Source organism: Phragmites australis, chromosome 3 (assembly GCF_958298935.1).
Source record: "Phragmites australis chromosome 3, lpPhrAust1.1, whole genome shotgun sequence".
In the NCBI taxonomy this organism is placed as follows: Eukaryota; Viridiplantae; Streptophyta; class Magnoliopsida; order Poales; family Poaceae; genus Phragmites; species Phragmites australis.
In genome coordinates, this window is record NC_084923.1 from 12,988,678 (window position 1) to 13,005,392 (window position 16,715).

General features: G+C 44.4%; 2 protein-coding genes and 1 long non-coding RNA gene across 4 annotated transcripts; 1 reads left to right on the forward strand and 2 right to left on the reverse strand.

The window, feature by feature from the left end:
• The first annotated feature begins 866 nt into the window (after positions 1-866).
• Positions 867-2,173, forward strand: LOC133912243 (uncharacterized). Of its 2 annotated transcripts, XR_009908771.1 has the most exons (3): positions 867-1,148; positions 1,225-1,379; positions 1,787-2,173. It is a non-coding gene; the product is annotated as an uncharacterized LOC133912243 (long non-coding RNA). The 2 variants fall into 2 exon arrangements; XR_009908770.1 differs by lacking the exon at positions 1,225-1,379.
• A 3,658-nt stretch (positions 2,174-5,831) lies between these two features.
• LOC133910505 (low temperature-induced protein lt101.2-like) lies at positions 5,832-6,143 on the reverse strand. The gene is made up of 2 exons (XM_062352881.1): positions 6,063-6,143; positions 5,832-5,918 (listed from the first exon to the last, which is right to left on the reverse strand). The coding sequence occupies exons 1-2, from the start codon at positions 6,141-6,143 to the stop codon at positions 5,832-5,834; spliced, it is 168 nt and encodes a 55-aa protein (XP_062208865.1).
• Positions 6,144-7,019: 876 nt separating this feature from the next.
• Positions 7,020-9,736, reverse strand: LOC133912244 (uncharacterized). The gene is made up of 10 exons (XM_062354888.1): positions 9,482-9,736; positions 9,110-9,140; positions 8,856-9,004; positions 8,394-8,485; positions 8,256-8,263; positions 8,088-8,159; positions 7,835-8,002; positions 7,661-7,756; positions 7,420-7,542; positions 7,020-7,269 (listed from the first exon to the last, which is right to left on the reverse strand). The coding sequence occupies exons 1-10, from the start codon at positions 9,499-9,501 to the stop codon at positions 7,180-7,182; spliced, it is 849 nt and encodes a 282-aa protein (XP_062210872.1). The 5' UTR covers positions 9,502-9,736; the 3' UTR covers positions 7,020-7,179.
• Between the last annotated feature and the right edge of the window lie 6,979 nt (positions 9,737-16,715).

Here is a 16,715-nt window from a genome sequence, read left to right on the forward strand (position 1 = left end):
TGTTTGCATCTAGATTGGAAACCCAGGTGAGAACATTTCCAGTAGAGCTTCTATCTCACCCTCCATCCCACGTTTTAGTCAAAATTCGCAAAAAAAGTCTCCAAAAGACACTCCATCAGCATCGCTATTTTAAAGCGGCCTCCATCCCCGGTCTCCCACATGCCAAATCTAGCGTGCCTCTATCTCTCACGCCATCCCCAATTGCCTTCTCCCTGTGCACTCGTGCCACCATCCAGATTCCAGAGCCCGAGCCTGAGCCCTTGCAGCTAGACCGGAATGGAGCCATCGTTTTCTAGTGTCACCACCATCGGGTTCCCATATCTGGAGGTTTGGTTTGTTGGCGTCACAGATTTGGCTCTGCCGAGACGGAGAGAAACCAAGGCAACACCGAGCTAGAGTCTCGCGAAATCCAACGAAATCGCGAGGGAAGCTGAGGAGATGGTAGATGGTGTCGTCCTTGGTTGTCTCGGCAAGGCAGACCCTCGTTGTCGCCCATCAGAGAGGCTCAGGCGTCATTGCATTGTAATCGCCAGTTTCGATGGCATCGACCTACCTCCGAAGCTGGTGACCTTCCTTGGCAAGGGTGGCTCCGGCAAGACCACCACGGCCACTGTTGCCGCCTAGGTGAGAGCTTGTTTTCTCCAGGAATCGTCATCATTATTATGTTTATGGAAACTTGTAGTTTTGGTGTGATCTTTCGACTTGTTACGACGTTGATGACCTCAAAAGTGGAGCTAAGTATATTGTAAAATTATAAAATTACTAGTCAGTGTCATATTAGAGTGTGGTTTTGGATTGTATTATATGAATCATCTCCTCACTATGTTGGTTCATGAAAGAATTGTTCTTCTCCATGTTGCAGTACTATGTAAGTGAAGGCTTCAAGACATGCTTGATTAAGTTAGCTGTAAGACTGATGAGGACCAAGCATTCATTTCAGCTGCTGTTTTTCATAGGATAGATTGTATGAGAGGAGCTTGGAGTTTACCTGGAATGGATTCGATCTGTTCTGTCTTGGTTCTTCAGAAGCTCCTTAACTTCTTTTCATCTGGAAGGAGTAATTCACAACCAGAATTTGATGTGGTTGTGTATGATTGCAACAACACGGAGGAAGTCCTGTGGCTGATAGGCGCTACTGACAGAGCAAGGTATAGGTTCACCTTGTTTGGTCATAACCTTAACTTCAGTTAGGATTCTAAACTAATATATTGTGCTATATAAAAGACAGGTCTTACTTGAGGCATGTGGGGAACTAGTTGAGAAGACTGGCTTCTCCTTTATTACTGAAACTAGTATATGATCCTGCAAGGCCAAATGGTAAAATTATTGAAAGGAGACTGAGTACAAAGATATGGAATGAAATCGAACAACTTCTTGCTGTAAAATTTCTAGTAGATTTACTTATCCAGAGATTCTGATGTCTAATTGTAAAGTTGCAATACACCAAAATGAAACGTAAGGAGTATTCTACTTTAATCAGCGTACACTGCTTTAAGTCTGTAGGTCACAAGTAACCAATTATTTGTGACTGCAAGGTTAAATGAAATGAGTAGCATGCTCTTAAACAGATTTTTCATGTGATTACCCTATTGCATCTTATCTGCATTTTGGAACACTCGACTGATTGTCATCTAAAAGTGTTCTTAAGATAATCTTTTGTGTTAGACAATGTTGTGCAAAAACTCTGTTTTATACGAGACTAGTCATAATTGATTTAATCATGTTGATGTTTATTCATGCTGATGCTGAGAATTTACTAATATGTTGTTTTATCTGAAAATTGCAGTATAGGGGTGGATCAAAACTGTTGATCGAAGCAGGAGACTAGAGGCGCGCCATAAAATTGCCATTGGCGTTGCATGGAAAGGTTGAGGGCGAAAAGTTCGTTGACCGGAACCTTTTTGTAAGCCTCCAGTAGTAGACTCATAGGTTGTGACTACGATTTGAATCCCCCAATTTAGATTGGCATCATAAGAACTAGGATGAATTGCATGTCTAGTTCTAGACTGAATTATGTGTACTGTATAGTAGTAGTAATAGTAGTAGTTGTTGTTTGTTTTAAGCAAAGTGAAACTGCACCATATAACACTTTCAAAGTAGAGGCACACAGTACTTAAGTAAATTTTGCAACTTCTACGCTTTGAGTTTGAGCAATATATATGTTATGCATACAGCTACTTTGGACGAATGCATACAGCTAGCCGTTGAAAATAGCAGACAAGGAAACACAACTTTGGACGAATGCATATAGCTAGCCGTTGAAAATAACAGACAAGGAAACACAACTTTGGAAGAATGCATACAGCTAGCCGTTGAAAATAGCATACAAGGAAACATGACTTTGGACAAATGCATTCAGCTAGCCGTTGAAAATATAGTGATTAAAATATAGCCGTTATAAATATAGTTATTATAAATATATTGTTAGTTAAAAAAGTTACTAAAATATATAGGAGTAAAATATAAATAGTGAAATATGTATAATTTATTGGAGTAAGAAGAGATAGGAAAAAGAGAATCTTTTTAGATGACCATTCGAATGGAGATATAGAAAGTGTAATTTAACTACTCCCTCTGTTTCGTAATGTTTATCCATGCCCATTATTACGTACAAACCAAAAAATACTGAAATCGAATGAAAAAATATATAAAGATAACCATACTATCCATAATCAATGCAAAAATTAGAGTAAGTAACTCATCAGCGTTGGAGTAAATGTATGCATACATTCAAGAGTATAACAGGAAAATAGACCATAAAACATCATAAGTTACCGCAATGGACAAACAATTTAAAACAGATACTTCTAAAAATAATAAATAAATATTACGAAACGGAGGAAGTGATTTATTGGCGATCTCTTACCGTGTGTTAGTTCCTTTACGCCTACCCATTCTAAATGAGCTCGAACATCATCAAAGGACGTGCCCGTTTGGTTTCTTAAATGAGACCAGCTCATCTGGGATGAGCTCGTACAGATTCCCAAAATATACTTCATAGATGCTGCACGGGAAGGGTCGTCGTTCGGTGAACGGTACTCTTTTTTTTTACGTGTTCATCATGCTCAAAAATCAAAATAACGGTCTTTTGTTGTTCTAAAAAATTTAGATTTTTTTTACGTGTTTTATAATTCATGTGCAATCTATTTTACTTGGATTCATTTAAAAGTCTTATGTAAAATTTAAATAAAATTCTCTTAAAAAGACTACTTCTATAACTTCAAATAATTGTTAGGACCTCAAATAAATTCATAAACATTTAGAAAAATTCACTAATATTTTTCTTATGTGATTGATTAATTTTTAAAATTATTTTTAATCCTAAAATTATATGATGAAAAATAAATTCTTTTATAATACTCTATTTACATATATTTTTATTATCATATATAGTTCATCCAGTATTAACTCATTCAGACAACCAAACAAAATTTTATATTAAATCATCTTACTCTGTACAACCAATCAAATATATTCTCGTATTATCCTTTACATCTAACCAAATAATATATTTATATCAGCTCATATAAGATACTATCATCCCATCCCATGCAACCATCCCATCTTCGAGTTCGTTCAAATGCTACCTTACAACGCAGGCTTTATCACTTTTAGTTCAAGCTAAATCTTAGTTTATTTTTACCTTTGTCTGACTTGGAGCAAGTAGCATGCTGACCAGGAAACAGGAACAAAGGTATTACACATTAAAAAGGCTTGAAATTTACAATCACTTGGGTTAACCTGGAACCAACGCTCAAATGAATGCGCGCTGAACATGCTCTTCAAGTGGACGTCATACCTAAACCAAACATAAATTCTGTAAAAGAGAAAGAAATTCGGAAACTTCAATCTCAGTACATTTACAAGAGTTCAATGTACCAGAATAAGATATACATAACTTCGCACCACGAGCTTTGAAATAGCTTTCATGCCAATTGCAGGCACACTCTATATCGAACTATCAGAAAACAGAACAGCAACTTAACAGGACAGGTGTAAACAAAATAGCTTCACAGCTGATCATACATAACGCAAAACTCTTAGTATTCAGTAACCTACAGCTACAAAAAATAATCTGATGACAACTAAACATAGTCACTTCAGTGAATCGAACAGTAAGTAGCCTTCTTGTGATGGCAGTTGATGACAACCTATGTACCATGTCGTTGGACCGGGTTCTTGCAGTGTGATATCTGTCTTGAAATCACCTGCAAGACTGTAACATGACATGATTTGCAGGACAATTCGTTCTCAAAACATATAAAGTTCACTATAAATAATTTCATTACAGGGGCTATATGATTGCATATCAGATAACCAATTGTTGCTGACTTGTTGTCCGTAATGGTCATACTCTTGCATATGGCTTAAGAATGTTTTAGCTACAGATAACTAATTGCGGTATTGTCCCTGATCCGAAGTCAACCTTGCAATTTAGAGAATTCTAGTGCTTGCTAGTCTACGAGAGGCAGACGAAAAAGCTGAAAGCTTTGGTGCAGGACGGCAAAAACTAAGAAAAATCTAGAAAACCACAATAAACACAGTATCGCATAGCCATGACCCACGATCTTCTATCGCGGTTCCTGTCATGTTCGGAGCTCAACGTTGCTATTCGTAATTAGTGATAACTCAATCATATTGCAGTAGAAACTGGGTATTAGACATCTTGAGATCGAATCTTGCCAACAGGGAAGGGGGGTGGGGGGGGGGGGGGGTTCGTAGCGGCGGCACCAACACCCGGAGAACGGCAACGGGCGAGTGGCCAGCGGCTACATGCCGCGGAGCAGACGACTAAGCGAGGACGGCTTTTGACAGTCGCGGCCACGGGTTGAGAACAGCGGCGGCGGCCACCAGGCTCGGGAAGGGGTAGCGGCAGCTGCCACTGGAGAGGAGACTTGATGTCGGAGGCGGCGGCCTCGCCTAGGGTGTCGGCTACCGAGCGATGCACTCAGCTGGCGGACGGCTCGATAAGTCGAAGGGGCTGCCACCGAACGTGGGTTAGCATACATTTTATAAGATCATGTCTACAAAGATTTTTTAAAATTTTACTTATATTATTTATTCTGTGATTTAATAGTTAATTTAAAGAAGAGAAAAGAAATAGATATATATTATCGTAGGAAAGAAGATCTTTCGTAAAATATAATCCTGTAGAATTTGTTTTCAACCTGAATGCTCTTGCCGCATTGCATATCAGTTCTATAACCAAACGCTCTTGTTTTCCCATTCTGGACGCCGCCAATACCAGCGTCCTTCCTAGTTTTGTATTTAGTTCCACATATTGACCATTGTTAACATTCCGAATTTATTAATTACTGTAAATAAAAATTCCGGAAGAAGGCATCAGGCCCGTTGCGGTTCGGACCTTCCAGTCGATTAAACTGGAAAATCCTAAGTTGCCAGACACACGCACTGGTAAAATCTAGACACCAAGACAGTGACAAAGAAAACATAGTTCTATGTACTCTACTCGGCAACGCTGTCGAAACAATGCCGCAGCATTACGCCCCCAAATACACAACCTTGCATTACAGGATCAACATCATCCACACGCCCCTCGTCCCACAAAATCCACATAACCGGGACAGACATTAACAAATCACGCATTTATTATTCCAACGGTATCACTTGCCCAAGGCTCAGCCGATTTCAATTTCGTTTTATAATTTTTTTACTGGCGAAAACCGAAATTTGTGAAATTTTATTAAAATTTTGATTATTTTTTCGTCACCTATTTAATGGATCCCGTATGTCAATAAAAGAAAAATACGTAATTAGATATTTCGTTCCCCTCTGAAATTCTAATTTCGCTAAAATTTTAATTTTAGTCCCTACTCAGGCCACAGCATGTACACCGCATTGATGATCCCCGGTATGTACCCCAGGACGGTCAGCAAGAGGTCGATCCAGAACTCCACCTGCATCGATCACGCGCACCATATCCATCCATGTCCAGAAAAAGGCACAATACGACGTGTATACACGAGGAAAGCCTATCTATGCTCCCAACAGAATGCTAGAATCGGTTCATATCACATGATATCGCCAGTGAATTCACTTGCACCGCGGCCGTAGCGCAGGAAGACGCCGACCGGCGGGAGGAAGATGGCGAGGAGCACCTCCAGGAATGTCGCCGACGCCATGGCTCGCTCACTGTCTGTCTTGTCCACTTTCTTTCTCTGCCTGCCTGTCCGGAGAAGCGCCTGGAAAATGGTGGCAGGTCAGCAAAGATCATACGCGCCCGAATTATATAGCGTATCCGCGGTTGGCTTTTCGGCAACTGCTCCGATTCGATCGGCAGGGGTAAGCGCTGCTTTCAGTGGCCTTCTTCTGGTGTGTTCTCCATGAAAGAGCCTTGCCTATCTGCCTGATTTTAGTGTCACATCACAGCCCGGCTGGCTGAACGCTGATACGATCGCAACAGGGGCCTAAACACCGATCCCTTCCGAGAGCCGGGGCGTACTTTGTTCTTGTTTTTGCAGTGCATCAGCTGGAGGTTCGTCTTTATTGTCGTACAAGGTCAGGTCAGGAGTCATCCAGACACGAGTTTGTGTGGTTTAATGATATGATTTTTGGCGGTTGTGTTTCTACAACTGGTGCTCGGCTTTGTTTGCACGGAGCTGTATGTTACTAGCGATCAACAGCTAGCACCTTCCCACGATTTTCCATTCGTGGAAAAAACGGGTTCTGCTTACTAAGTTCATGAATGTGATAAGCGTCTGAGGATTGTGAGTTGTGGCTGTCTGACTGAGGTGTTGCAGGTTTGCTACGCTTCAATGGGCCGGGCCCAATATAGGATGCCGGTGATTGAGAGACAGGCCTTTATAAGTTACAGAACATTGCAACCAACACATACTCAAAAATGAAAAAAAAAAAACTGCAAACGAATATTTGGAACCATGGACGAGCATAAAATCTGATCAACTAATTGTCCTACTGAAAAAAGGCACTCTTCTTCTTCTTTTCAGGCTTAAGGCAGCTGATGAATGCCTTAATTGTATACAGATAGCATCATTCCGTGGATGCATATGTAGTTATGCACAGTTATTAAATTTGCCAGATTCATGTACACTCCAAATCTGTCCCATGTACAGCACAGCTGATTTCTATACCTTGCTGCACTCACACCATCAGTCCTAAGGAATCACATCTGGTATGATTCAGCCGAGTGCCGAGTTGCTACGTGCAGCTCCCCACGGCGATTTCATCTTTGAGGGTCTTCCTCTTGCCCTCGTGCTTATTCCCGGCCTTCGCAGGCTTTTTCAGCGTCTGCAGATACATAAGCGAGTTCACAAATCACAAGTTCAGAAATCATAACCGACAATGTTCAGAAGTGCGCCGACGCGGCATCGGTCGACTAATTTTAGCTTTGAGCGAGACGCCGGGACGACACAGTAGGATGGGCTCAGAGACACTGACCTTCTTGAGCAGCATGTCGGTCTGCCGCTCCATCTCTCGGATATGCTCCATGGTCATGCCGTACCACTCGTCGATCCACGCGAAGCACAGCCGGTGGCATGCCAGGAACAACGCCCTCTCCCCCTGCAAGGACGAAGCACACCGCATTAGTCATTAGCTCTGAACTTCTGAACGTTGTGCCGGTATACCAGGTACAGACTGACAGACTAACTAATGTTCAGAAAACGCCAATCCAGCGTACCGCGATGATGCAGTCTTCGATCCGTTCGCCCACGCCCCAGATAGGAGCATCCATGATCACCAGCTTGTACGTGGTCATGACCGGACGGCATGAATCCTGCAGCAAACATCATGCACTTGCATAAGTGAGGAGACGCATTGGAACAGAATGGAGAAAGCTTGCATGACTGCGTACCATCCACCCCTTCAGAAGAGGGCCTCGCTCTGTTCTCTGTGACTTGAAGGCTGTCAGGTCGATATTTGGAGCGCCGATCACCTTACTCCAGTAGTCTCGCGACATCGATGCGATGCTGATGACCTCGACTTCTCTTGCAGCCAATTGCTCACTGCTTAAGTTATGCACCTGATGTATAGTAGTACATTTTTAGTGTTCTGATACTCTACGTTGTCTGAGAGATTTTAATGTGGGACGATCACAATGGACTAACATTCTCAGAGCAACCATTGTCGGGTCTATTTACGGTGTCGATGGTCAATGAACACTTGCTGAAAAGTGGGCACTGATGACAAATGATGAAGAAAACCAAGTTAGTTCTTAAGTGTTGAGTTAGCAATGAAGAAGCAGATTTTGAAAACTACTTCTCAATAGTCAATACCTTGATCACTAGTGTGCGTCAGAGTAGATGCAGTTCACGGTATACATGAAAACACAATGGAGCTAGTTTAGCAGAAATTCTCACCCGTCGAATACTGCAAACTACGCTTTTATAAATGGCTAAAATTTAGTTGCAAACCTGTTCTACTCTTCGGAAATGCACACCAGGAGTCCTCATGCACAGTGAGAGCACTTGCCGGAGCGAAGCCTTTCATCCAAGATGGAATTTTGCTGCATATAATTTTACTTCTACTTTTAATTGTTGAACAAGTAGAGTTGGATGAATAAGAAAATTATGCTCCTAGATAAATACATAGTTTGCATATCTACTGTACTTATTGCAATAGTTTGAAATTATATTCCTTGATCATGATTACATTTACCTGCCTATTCAGTTTTTTTTTCAAGGTTACCTTACAAAATGTTTATACAAACTTTAGTTGATAAAAGTATTCACAAACTTCATAAACGCCTTAATCAGCATGTTTCTGAAACAACTAAACTCTGCTTAACAGTATTATATTTGTCTAACCCACCAAATGTACTTCTGGGAACAAATTCAACTAGAGTATTAGATGATCAAATTGAGATGCACGCAGACCTCTGCAAATGATATACTTTTGATGTGAATTGGCCCTTGCCAAGTTTCTCATCCTCAAATGGGACCTGCTGCAGTACCTCTACACCTTCCTTGCTGTTCGTGTTTTGCTGCTCCATCTTCATGATGGTGTAGCTGAGCCCTATTTCATACTGTAACAACAGAATTCAGCTTGATCAGTTCATTTTTCAACTCAACTACAAGAATGTAAAGCCTTCATTTGAAAATGTTCTTGTTTGTCTTTTTGGTGATCGTACCTCTTCCATCGACATAGGCATGACAATTCGACTTGGTGCAAGGTTGAAGTCAAGGTGTACCCAAATTCATGTAAAACCAAAAACATGGACAAAAGAAAGGTTGTGTACATAAAGTGAGAATCGATGAACATAAGAAGACCCCGTTTGACACACTCTGGATCCGAGATTCATGTTGGATCTAGAGTTTATATAATACAATAGAATGGTTTAAACATTTATTTTTTGTTCAAAATAAAAACTAGATGACTCAATCAAATACCTCCAATCCATCCCTAGTTCCAGATTCTAGATTTCTTGGAGCCGAATATTACCAGCTTCAAAAAATTCAAGATCTGGATTCGTACCAAACGGCCCCGAATTATGGAAGGATACAATTCCTTGATCTGAACCATGGATGAAGTTGTATCGAAATGGCAAGTTTGATGGCTTCCTGAATTGCTGTTGAGGAGGAGGAGGAGGAGAATTGCTGTTGAGGAGGAGGAAGAAGAGCTTATGCCTGTTTCCCTCTTCTCTGGTGATCGAAGAAGGCAATGGAGAAAACAAAGGAGAAATACTATACCCTTCAAATTGTTGTTTATACTTCTTGCATGAATACCCTCCCACAAATGTGAAATCCCAGGCTACTATCGTTGAAGAATACGTGATATTAAACACATTGACGTTCATAAATGGCAAAAAGGTTTTATCCTTCCAGTGCTAAGCTGATGTTTCTGGAGGACAAACATGCAAAGCACCCTGAGACGGCCGAGTCTACATCAAGCCAGGTGTGAGGTGGGTAGTTTACAAACGTCACCGGTTACCTTTATGTAACGTATCTTGCAGCTTATGAGAAAGATGCTGGCATCCGCCCGGCCGCCCACACGATTGTGTTCGCTCCTTTTCGTTCTTGCGCCAGGGGAAAAACACTTGGCCTGGGGGAATTTATGCCTTGGAAAGGCACCGTTCTATCGTGCAATCACGATCTTGGCTGTTGCTTGCCTGATCTAGTGGCCGGAGTTGATTGCAACGAAGATCGTCAGACATCACCTGAACCCCTTTCTAACAGGCTTCAACTCGTGAGCATATAACAAGAACAAGAATGGTTTAAAACAATAAACTATTACTAGTCACCAGCAACTATTTCTACAGGCTGTCTTGAGAAAATAGATTTATTTTACATGTTATCAAATATATTCACCATGCATTTCTCTATGCCTGAAATTTCAAACTGAGAACAAAGTATATTTGATTGTATGGACTCCGAAACTGACGTTTTTCTGAACACAAACTGTTTCATATGTATGTCCGGAAGCTTGCTGAAATGATTAATCATGGTTCAAGAGGACAATGGAAGAAATGCTTTGATTACTTGCAAGATCAAATAGGTGGACTTGGTCGGCAACAGCTAACACCTACACAACATAAATAGTTTTTTTACGTGTTAGGTGTATAAACACAAACAGAGCAGCCTGTATGACGGATAATGCCGTAAAAATGTGTGGCCGTCCTAATTCGTTGCTTGGCGAATTTTTATTGTCAACAATGATCCGATTCCACAGAGCTTGCTAGTACTGCTGTTTGAGCCTCAGGCAAGTAAATTCTAGGGTTTAAAAGCTTCTCCGGAGTTGAAATGAAATTTACTGAGTCGAGGCCGTGGAAAATGTGGTATGGCTATGGCGCTAGAGGGGTGTTTCATCCGGTTTCAGAGAAGATGCTACCGAACACCATTTCTTTCTGAAACGCGATGGAGGGAAGATTCTAATGGATATTCCATAATATACCAGTGGATGATCCTTGTACCATTTTGCCTACTTCCTCCATCACGCAATCTTGGTTTGGGGTTACTTATGGGCTTTCTTTCTTCTAAATACATTCATTTCTTGTATGCTAGTTTATACAAGTTTAGGATTCTAAATATATGATATATCCAAATAGCATGCCTTTATGCAGTCAAATATGGTCAACTAACGGTGAAACCGGCGGTGGAAAATAAAAACATGCAGTAGTAGAAAAATGAAAGGCAATAAAATGGATGCAGAACCAAAATTTGAGGTCGGCTTAATGGCAAAAGCAAAAGTTGCTCCGCTGTTTTATGCTAGTTTATACAACTTAAGAAATTTGAGTATGCAATGCACAACAATAACATTGTTTGGGAAAGAAACTATCATCTACTAACAAAGTGCGATGAGAAACAAGTCACAAGAATGGCTCAAGCTTCAAGAAGGTTGTCTAATCTATCTTTTTTCTGACTTTGGCTTAATGGTCAAGGGTCTATATTTATACTGATATTCAGAGTGTAAATATATAAATGTGCTCATATGTCTTAGCATCGACTAGGACCTCCGAAATGTAGTAAACCACCCTCTGAATAGAGCGGCCTTCCTTCTCTTCCTTATGTACGAGTACGCTGCTCACGATAGAGGCAAAGACAGATACGTATAAGAGGAGCCCCTCTCCCGCAAGGGGTATGACGAGCGTCTGGAGGCTGGAGATGTGAGCTTTTAGGGTCTCGAAGGCATCTTGGTACTCCATCGTCTATGTGAATGGCCTAGAGCCCCTTAACGTTTTAAATAACGAAAGGTTGTGCTCGGCAGACTTGGCAAGGAAACGGCTGAGGGCTGCCAGACGACTGGCCAGGCGATGGACGTCCTTCAGATTAGTGGGGGTGCCATTCAGTAATGGCACAAATTTTGCTAGGGTTAGCCTCGATGCTACGCCTAGAGATGAGGTACCCTAGAAATTTTCCAGCTTTGGCGCTGAAGACGCATTTCTTCAGGTTGAGCCGTACACCGGCGGCCTGAAGGCTATTGAAGGTTTCATGAAGGTCCGCAATATGGTCTACTTCAAGCTTTCTCTTCATGACTATATCGTCAATGTAGGCCTCCACGTTGCGGCCCAACTATTGCTCTAGGATTTTCTGTACTAAGCGGGAGAATGTGGCTCCAGCATTCCGGAGACCAAAAGGCGTCTGAACATAGCAATACACCCCGAAGGGGGTGATGAAGCTAGTCTTGCCCTCGTCTTTAGCGACCATCAACACCTAGTGGTACTCGGAGTATGCATCTAGAAAGCTCAATAACTCGTAGCCAGCAGTGGAGTCCACCAGTTGGTCTATGCGAGGGAACAGGTATGGGTCTCGAGGGCAGGATTTGTTGAGTGCTGTGAAGTTGATGCACATGCGTCATTCCCATTAGGCTTCTTGGCCAAGACGGGATTTGACAACCACTCTAAGTGGATGACTTCCCAGATGGCGCCGACCTTCAGCAGCTTCTGGACCTCCTCCTTCATGGCCTCCGCTCATTCGGTTGATAGCTTGCGGAGCCCTTGTCATATAGGCCTAGCCTGCGGGTTGACCTGGAGGGTATGCTCAATCATGTAGCGATCAACTCCGGGGAGGTCCTGCGGAGACTATGCAAATACATCAGAGTTGTCCCCTAGAAGGGCTACCAACTGAGCTTCTTGCTCCGGAGTGAGGTCGGTCCTAATTTGGAAAATTCGATCAAGGTTCCTCATACCCAACGAAACGTGCTTGATGTCCCCCTCTGATTGGGGGCTTTAGAGGGACCCGGTGCTCAGGGCACGCTAAAGGGGGTCTTCGAGGGGGCCTTTAGTCACGTTATGCACGTGACGACTATCGAGTGGGGTCGGGTACCCGTATTCGATGTATCTAGCAAGGTGTTGATCATCATGGATGGAGATCAACCCTAGGGCCCATGCATCTTCACGCAGAGATAGTTGTGATAGGGGACTGCTTTGAATTGGTTAAGGGTACCTCGGCCTAGGATGACGTTGTAGGTGTAAGGCGTGTCTACAATGTCGAAGGTGATCATCTCGGTCCGCATAGCGGGGCCTTCGCTGAAGGTGACCGGTAGTTCCATTCGACCCAGGGCATCGAGGGGAGCCCCATTGAATCCTTGAAGAGGCCTTCGGGCTAGGGAGAGTCAGCTCCACGAACTGCAGAGCTGGTCGAAGGCATGTATGAAGATGATATCCGCGGCGCTTTCCCTATCGACCGACACCCTTTAGACTTCGACCTCGGCAATGTTGGTGGTGATGACCAGCGCATTAGTATGGGCAAGTTTACCCCCATAGCATCATCATGGGTGAAAGTCACCAGGGCTTCGGCCTATCCGGGGATTTGGCGGTGGATGCTGGTGGCCCTGACGTGGTTGACCCCCCACGCATAGTCTCATTGTTGCAGTTTTGAGGACCCACCAGCAGGTCCTCCTCCTGTTATGGTGAGGACTACTTGCCTAGCATGATCCCCCTCATCGACGTGATGCACCGTAGGCAACGGAGTGGCGGAGGTAGAGCTGGCAATGGATGGTTTAGCAAAGCCAGGTGGTCAATCTGGTGGCCTGCTGCCAACCTATGACCCCTGCGCTACTCGTGCTGGCCCTGTCCCCCACCGCGCATGCTGCCTGCCTCTCGAGGTATTCTTCTCAGAAGGTGATGATGGTCCGGCAATCTTCAGTGTTGTGGGAACATCTTGTCCTATGTAGAGTGCACCAATATCTTTTGTCTGGCTGTCGGCTCGGGGCACGCTGCCGCTTTGGGAAGGCTCTAGAGCTCCCCGACTGTGCCCTCTGGAACAGGACATGTTCGGAGCCCCTTGGGATTGAGCGATGTTGTGAACGTCACGTCGTTGCCATTGTGGGGGCCTTTGTACCCTAGAGCTTTTGGCCTCCTCGAAGCCCCTTTTTTCCAACAGAGGTGGCAGGGCATGTGAGGAGCCTGCTTGTGAGGCCAACTTCTCGTGCTCAACGCTAGGGGTAGTGGCGAAAATAAGGACCTCCTGATGGAGCCACACTTCATCCGCCTATGCGTATTCCTTGAAATTGCACATGATGGTGCTCACCAAGCACATCAGGCGTCACTGTAGCCTATCGAAGAGAGGTCCAGAGGCTGGGCCTTGGTTTGCAATGTCGATGATTAATGATTTTAAAATGTCCTTTACCTGGGTCTTGATTTGAGCAAACCTCCAGAAGTACTACCGGAGGGTCTCATCGAGTTGTTGCTTAATTGCATACAGGCTCCCCGAGGTTACCGGCTCGATGAAGGTACCCTATAAGCTGTTTCAGTAGGAGTCTCTGAGTTGGGCTCATGCATAGATGGATCCAGGCTCAAGCGCTTAGAACCACTGGATGGCTACCCCCTCTAGATGGAGAGGAAAACACTTGCCCATGGTGGCGTGCCCGCCTCCATTGGCCTTGACGGTGATGGTGTATGCGCAAGTGAACTCCTCGGATCCGAATCACCTTTGGATTTAGGTAGCTTGGGGTCTGGAACCCGTCTGGGAAGGGTACGGCCTGTAGGTCCACCTAAAGGGGAGAGTCAGAGTAGACGAGCGGGGCCTTGCGTCGACGGGTCCAAGGCTCCACTGCCTATTGGTCGATTGTGGACGACGTGTGGTGATGATGTGTCATGACAACAAGGCCCTCGTTGGCCCCCGGAGCCTAGGCCAGCACAACGTTGGCCGCTACGGGTGCTACAACAGCTATGTTGATAGGTGGTTGTGCCTCCCACAGGGCCGCCTGCAGCTCCTCCAGCTGAGCCACGAGAGCCACTACGTGTGCCTGCTGGCCGACCGCGGTAGCTTGTGCGGCCATGACCTTAGCCTTAGCCCCTCGGGGTACCCCGAGGTCCGTACATTGTTGCCGTCGAGGGGCCTCTGACGCTAGTGTCAACCACGACCAGGGACATGTCCAGACCGCCATTAGCCCTGGGTCCTCATTTTGGCCTGTGGAGGGGCTGACATCGGCAAAGCGTGAGTTTGGGTGCGGTGGCCGGGTGGACCTTCGCATGGGCATGGCCGGGGAATCGGCCGCCTGGGCCATTGCACTGGCAGTCTTCTTCTTTGGTGGTATCTTACCTCTTCTAGTGCTTCTACGCTTATTCTCTCTCCATAGACGACGCCACTGTTGGTGAAAGAAACCATCTTCCACGGACGAAGTGCGGCGAGAGCCAAGTCACAAGAATGGCTCAAGCTTGAAGGAGAGACGGAGAAGGAGGGAACACCAAGGTTATCTGAGCAATCTTTTTTCTGTCTTTGGCTTGATGGCTAAGGGTCTGTATTTATACTGATATTCAGAGTGTAAATATACAAATATGCCCATAGGAGGCAGGCATAGGTGTATGTCTTATATTGTACCACTATAGAGCAGGCTAGCCCAGTAAATTATCCCTACGACTGGTAAGGCGATTGTTCTAGAGACGGGTCATCCATTCTGGCACCGTACTACACCAGCGTGTTAGACAACCACCACTTGAGCCATCGTTTCAGGCGACCACCACTTGCATCATCATGTCAGGCGGCCACCACCTGCACTAGCATTAAATGCCAGTGACCTCGCTACATGTGGGGGTGGCCTACGAACCCTTCCTGGTTGATCTTTCCGAAGGATTGAAGGCTCCGGGGGTCTAGAGGCATGACCTCTGAGACTGCCCCGGAGCCTCAGGTCCCAGAGAGGGCCGGAGCCTGGTGATCTTTGGGCCCGGACCACCAGGACCAAGGGACAAGATCCTTAATGTCATCCCCCAACGAACTTAACTACTCAAATTAAAGGACTGATCATGCAATTTATTTCTTGCAATGGTTTTGCCGAAAACAGAAGAAATTCTTTGATAATTCTGCTTGGACAGGTGTTGCTCAAATGTATAAAGAAACCAAAATGAAATTGTAGAGGCCCGAGTATGCATAAGCATGGCCTCGACAGCCTAGCCCATGTAGAGTTTTGGGCTTTAAAGCTCACGAATAGACCAGGTTATCATGTTAAACTGTGGAGGAGACCATGCATGCACACATTGCGCCTTTAAAGTTGTGAGGAGACTAAGTAGTACATCTAACTATGATTGGAGCTCTTCCATTCTGCAGTTATTAACATGTTGGATATAGTGCTGGCCAAATGGGCTGTGCCTATTGGACTGACCTAAGGCACGACACGGTAGGCAAGGCTCAGGCACGACACAATCTGAGGTGAGATGGGACGGGCCGTACCTAGGCTGACACCTCGGCATAGCATGCCAGCACGACCCGACCCAGCTTAGACGGGTCGGCATGGGCACGGCCGCCTTGGCCGCCCTGGCCCCACACCCAACCACGCCACCCCGCCCCCACCTCACCTGGTAATGCCGCCCCACCCCGTGCTGCCACCCTGCCCAGCCCCCGCCTTGCCCAACTGCGCCGCCATGCAGCACCACCCGTGAAAGTGCATCTAGCCCTTAAGTGGTTTTGGTAATTAATGGCAATACCTGTGGACTAACAATATTATTGAAAATTATTAGTAAGCTGTTTCATAAGTGATGACAATACCTATAGACTAACAATTATATTGGGAATGAGCTCTAAGTGATAATCGGGTAAGTGATGACAATACCTATGGACTAACAATTATATTGGGAATTGTTATTAGGATTATTCCATAGGAGATGCATAAGAAACAAAGTATGGATTCGTTGAAGAATGCCATGAGATAAAAAAATGCATCATTATCATTGAGCTCTTAGTGATGCTCATGAAATGAATGAGAAGCTTAAGAAGATTGACAATAAGCAAAAAGACTAAGTTATTTGTGGAGATCAAGTAACTAAATGTATGACATTGTTTATTAGATTTCATTGACCAACT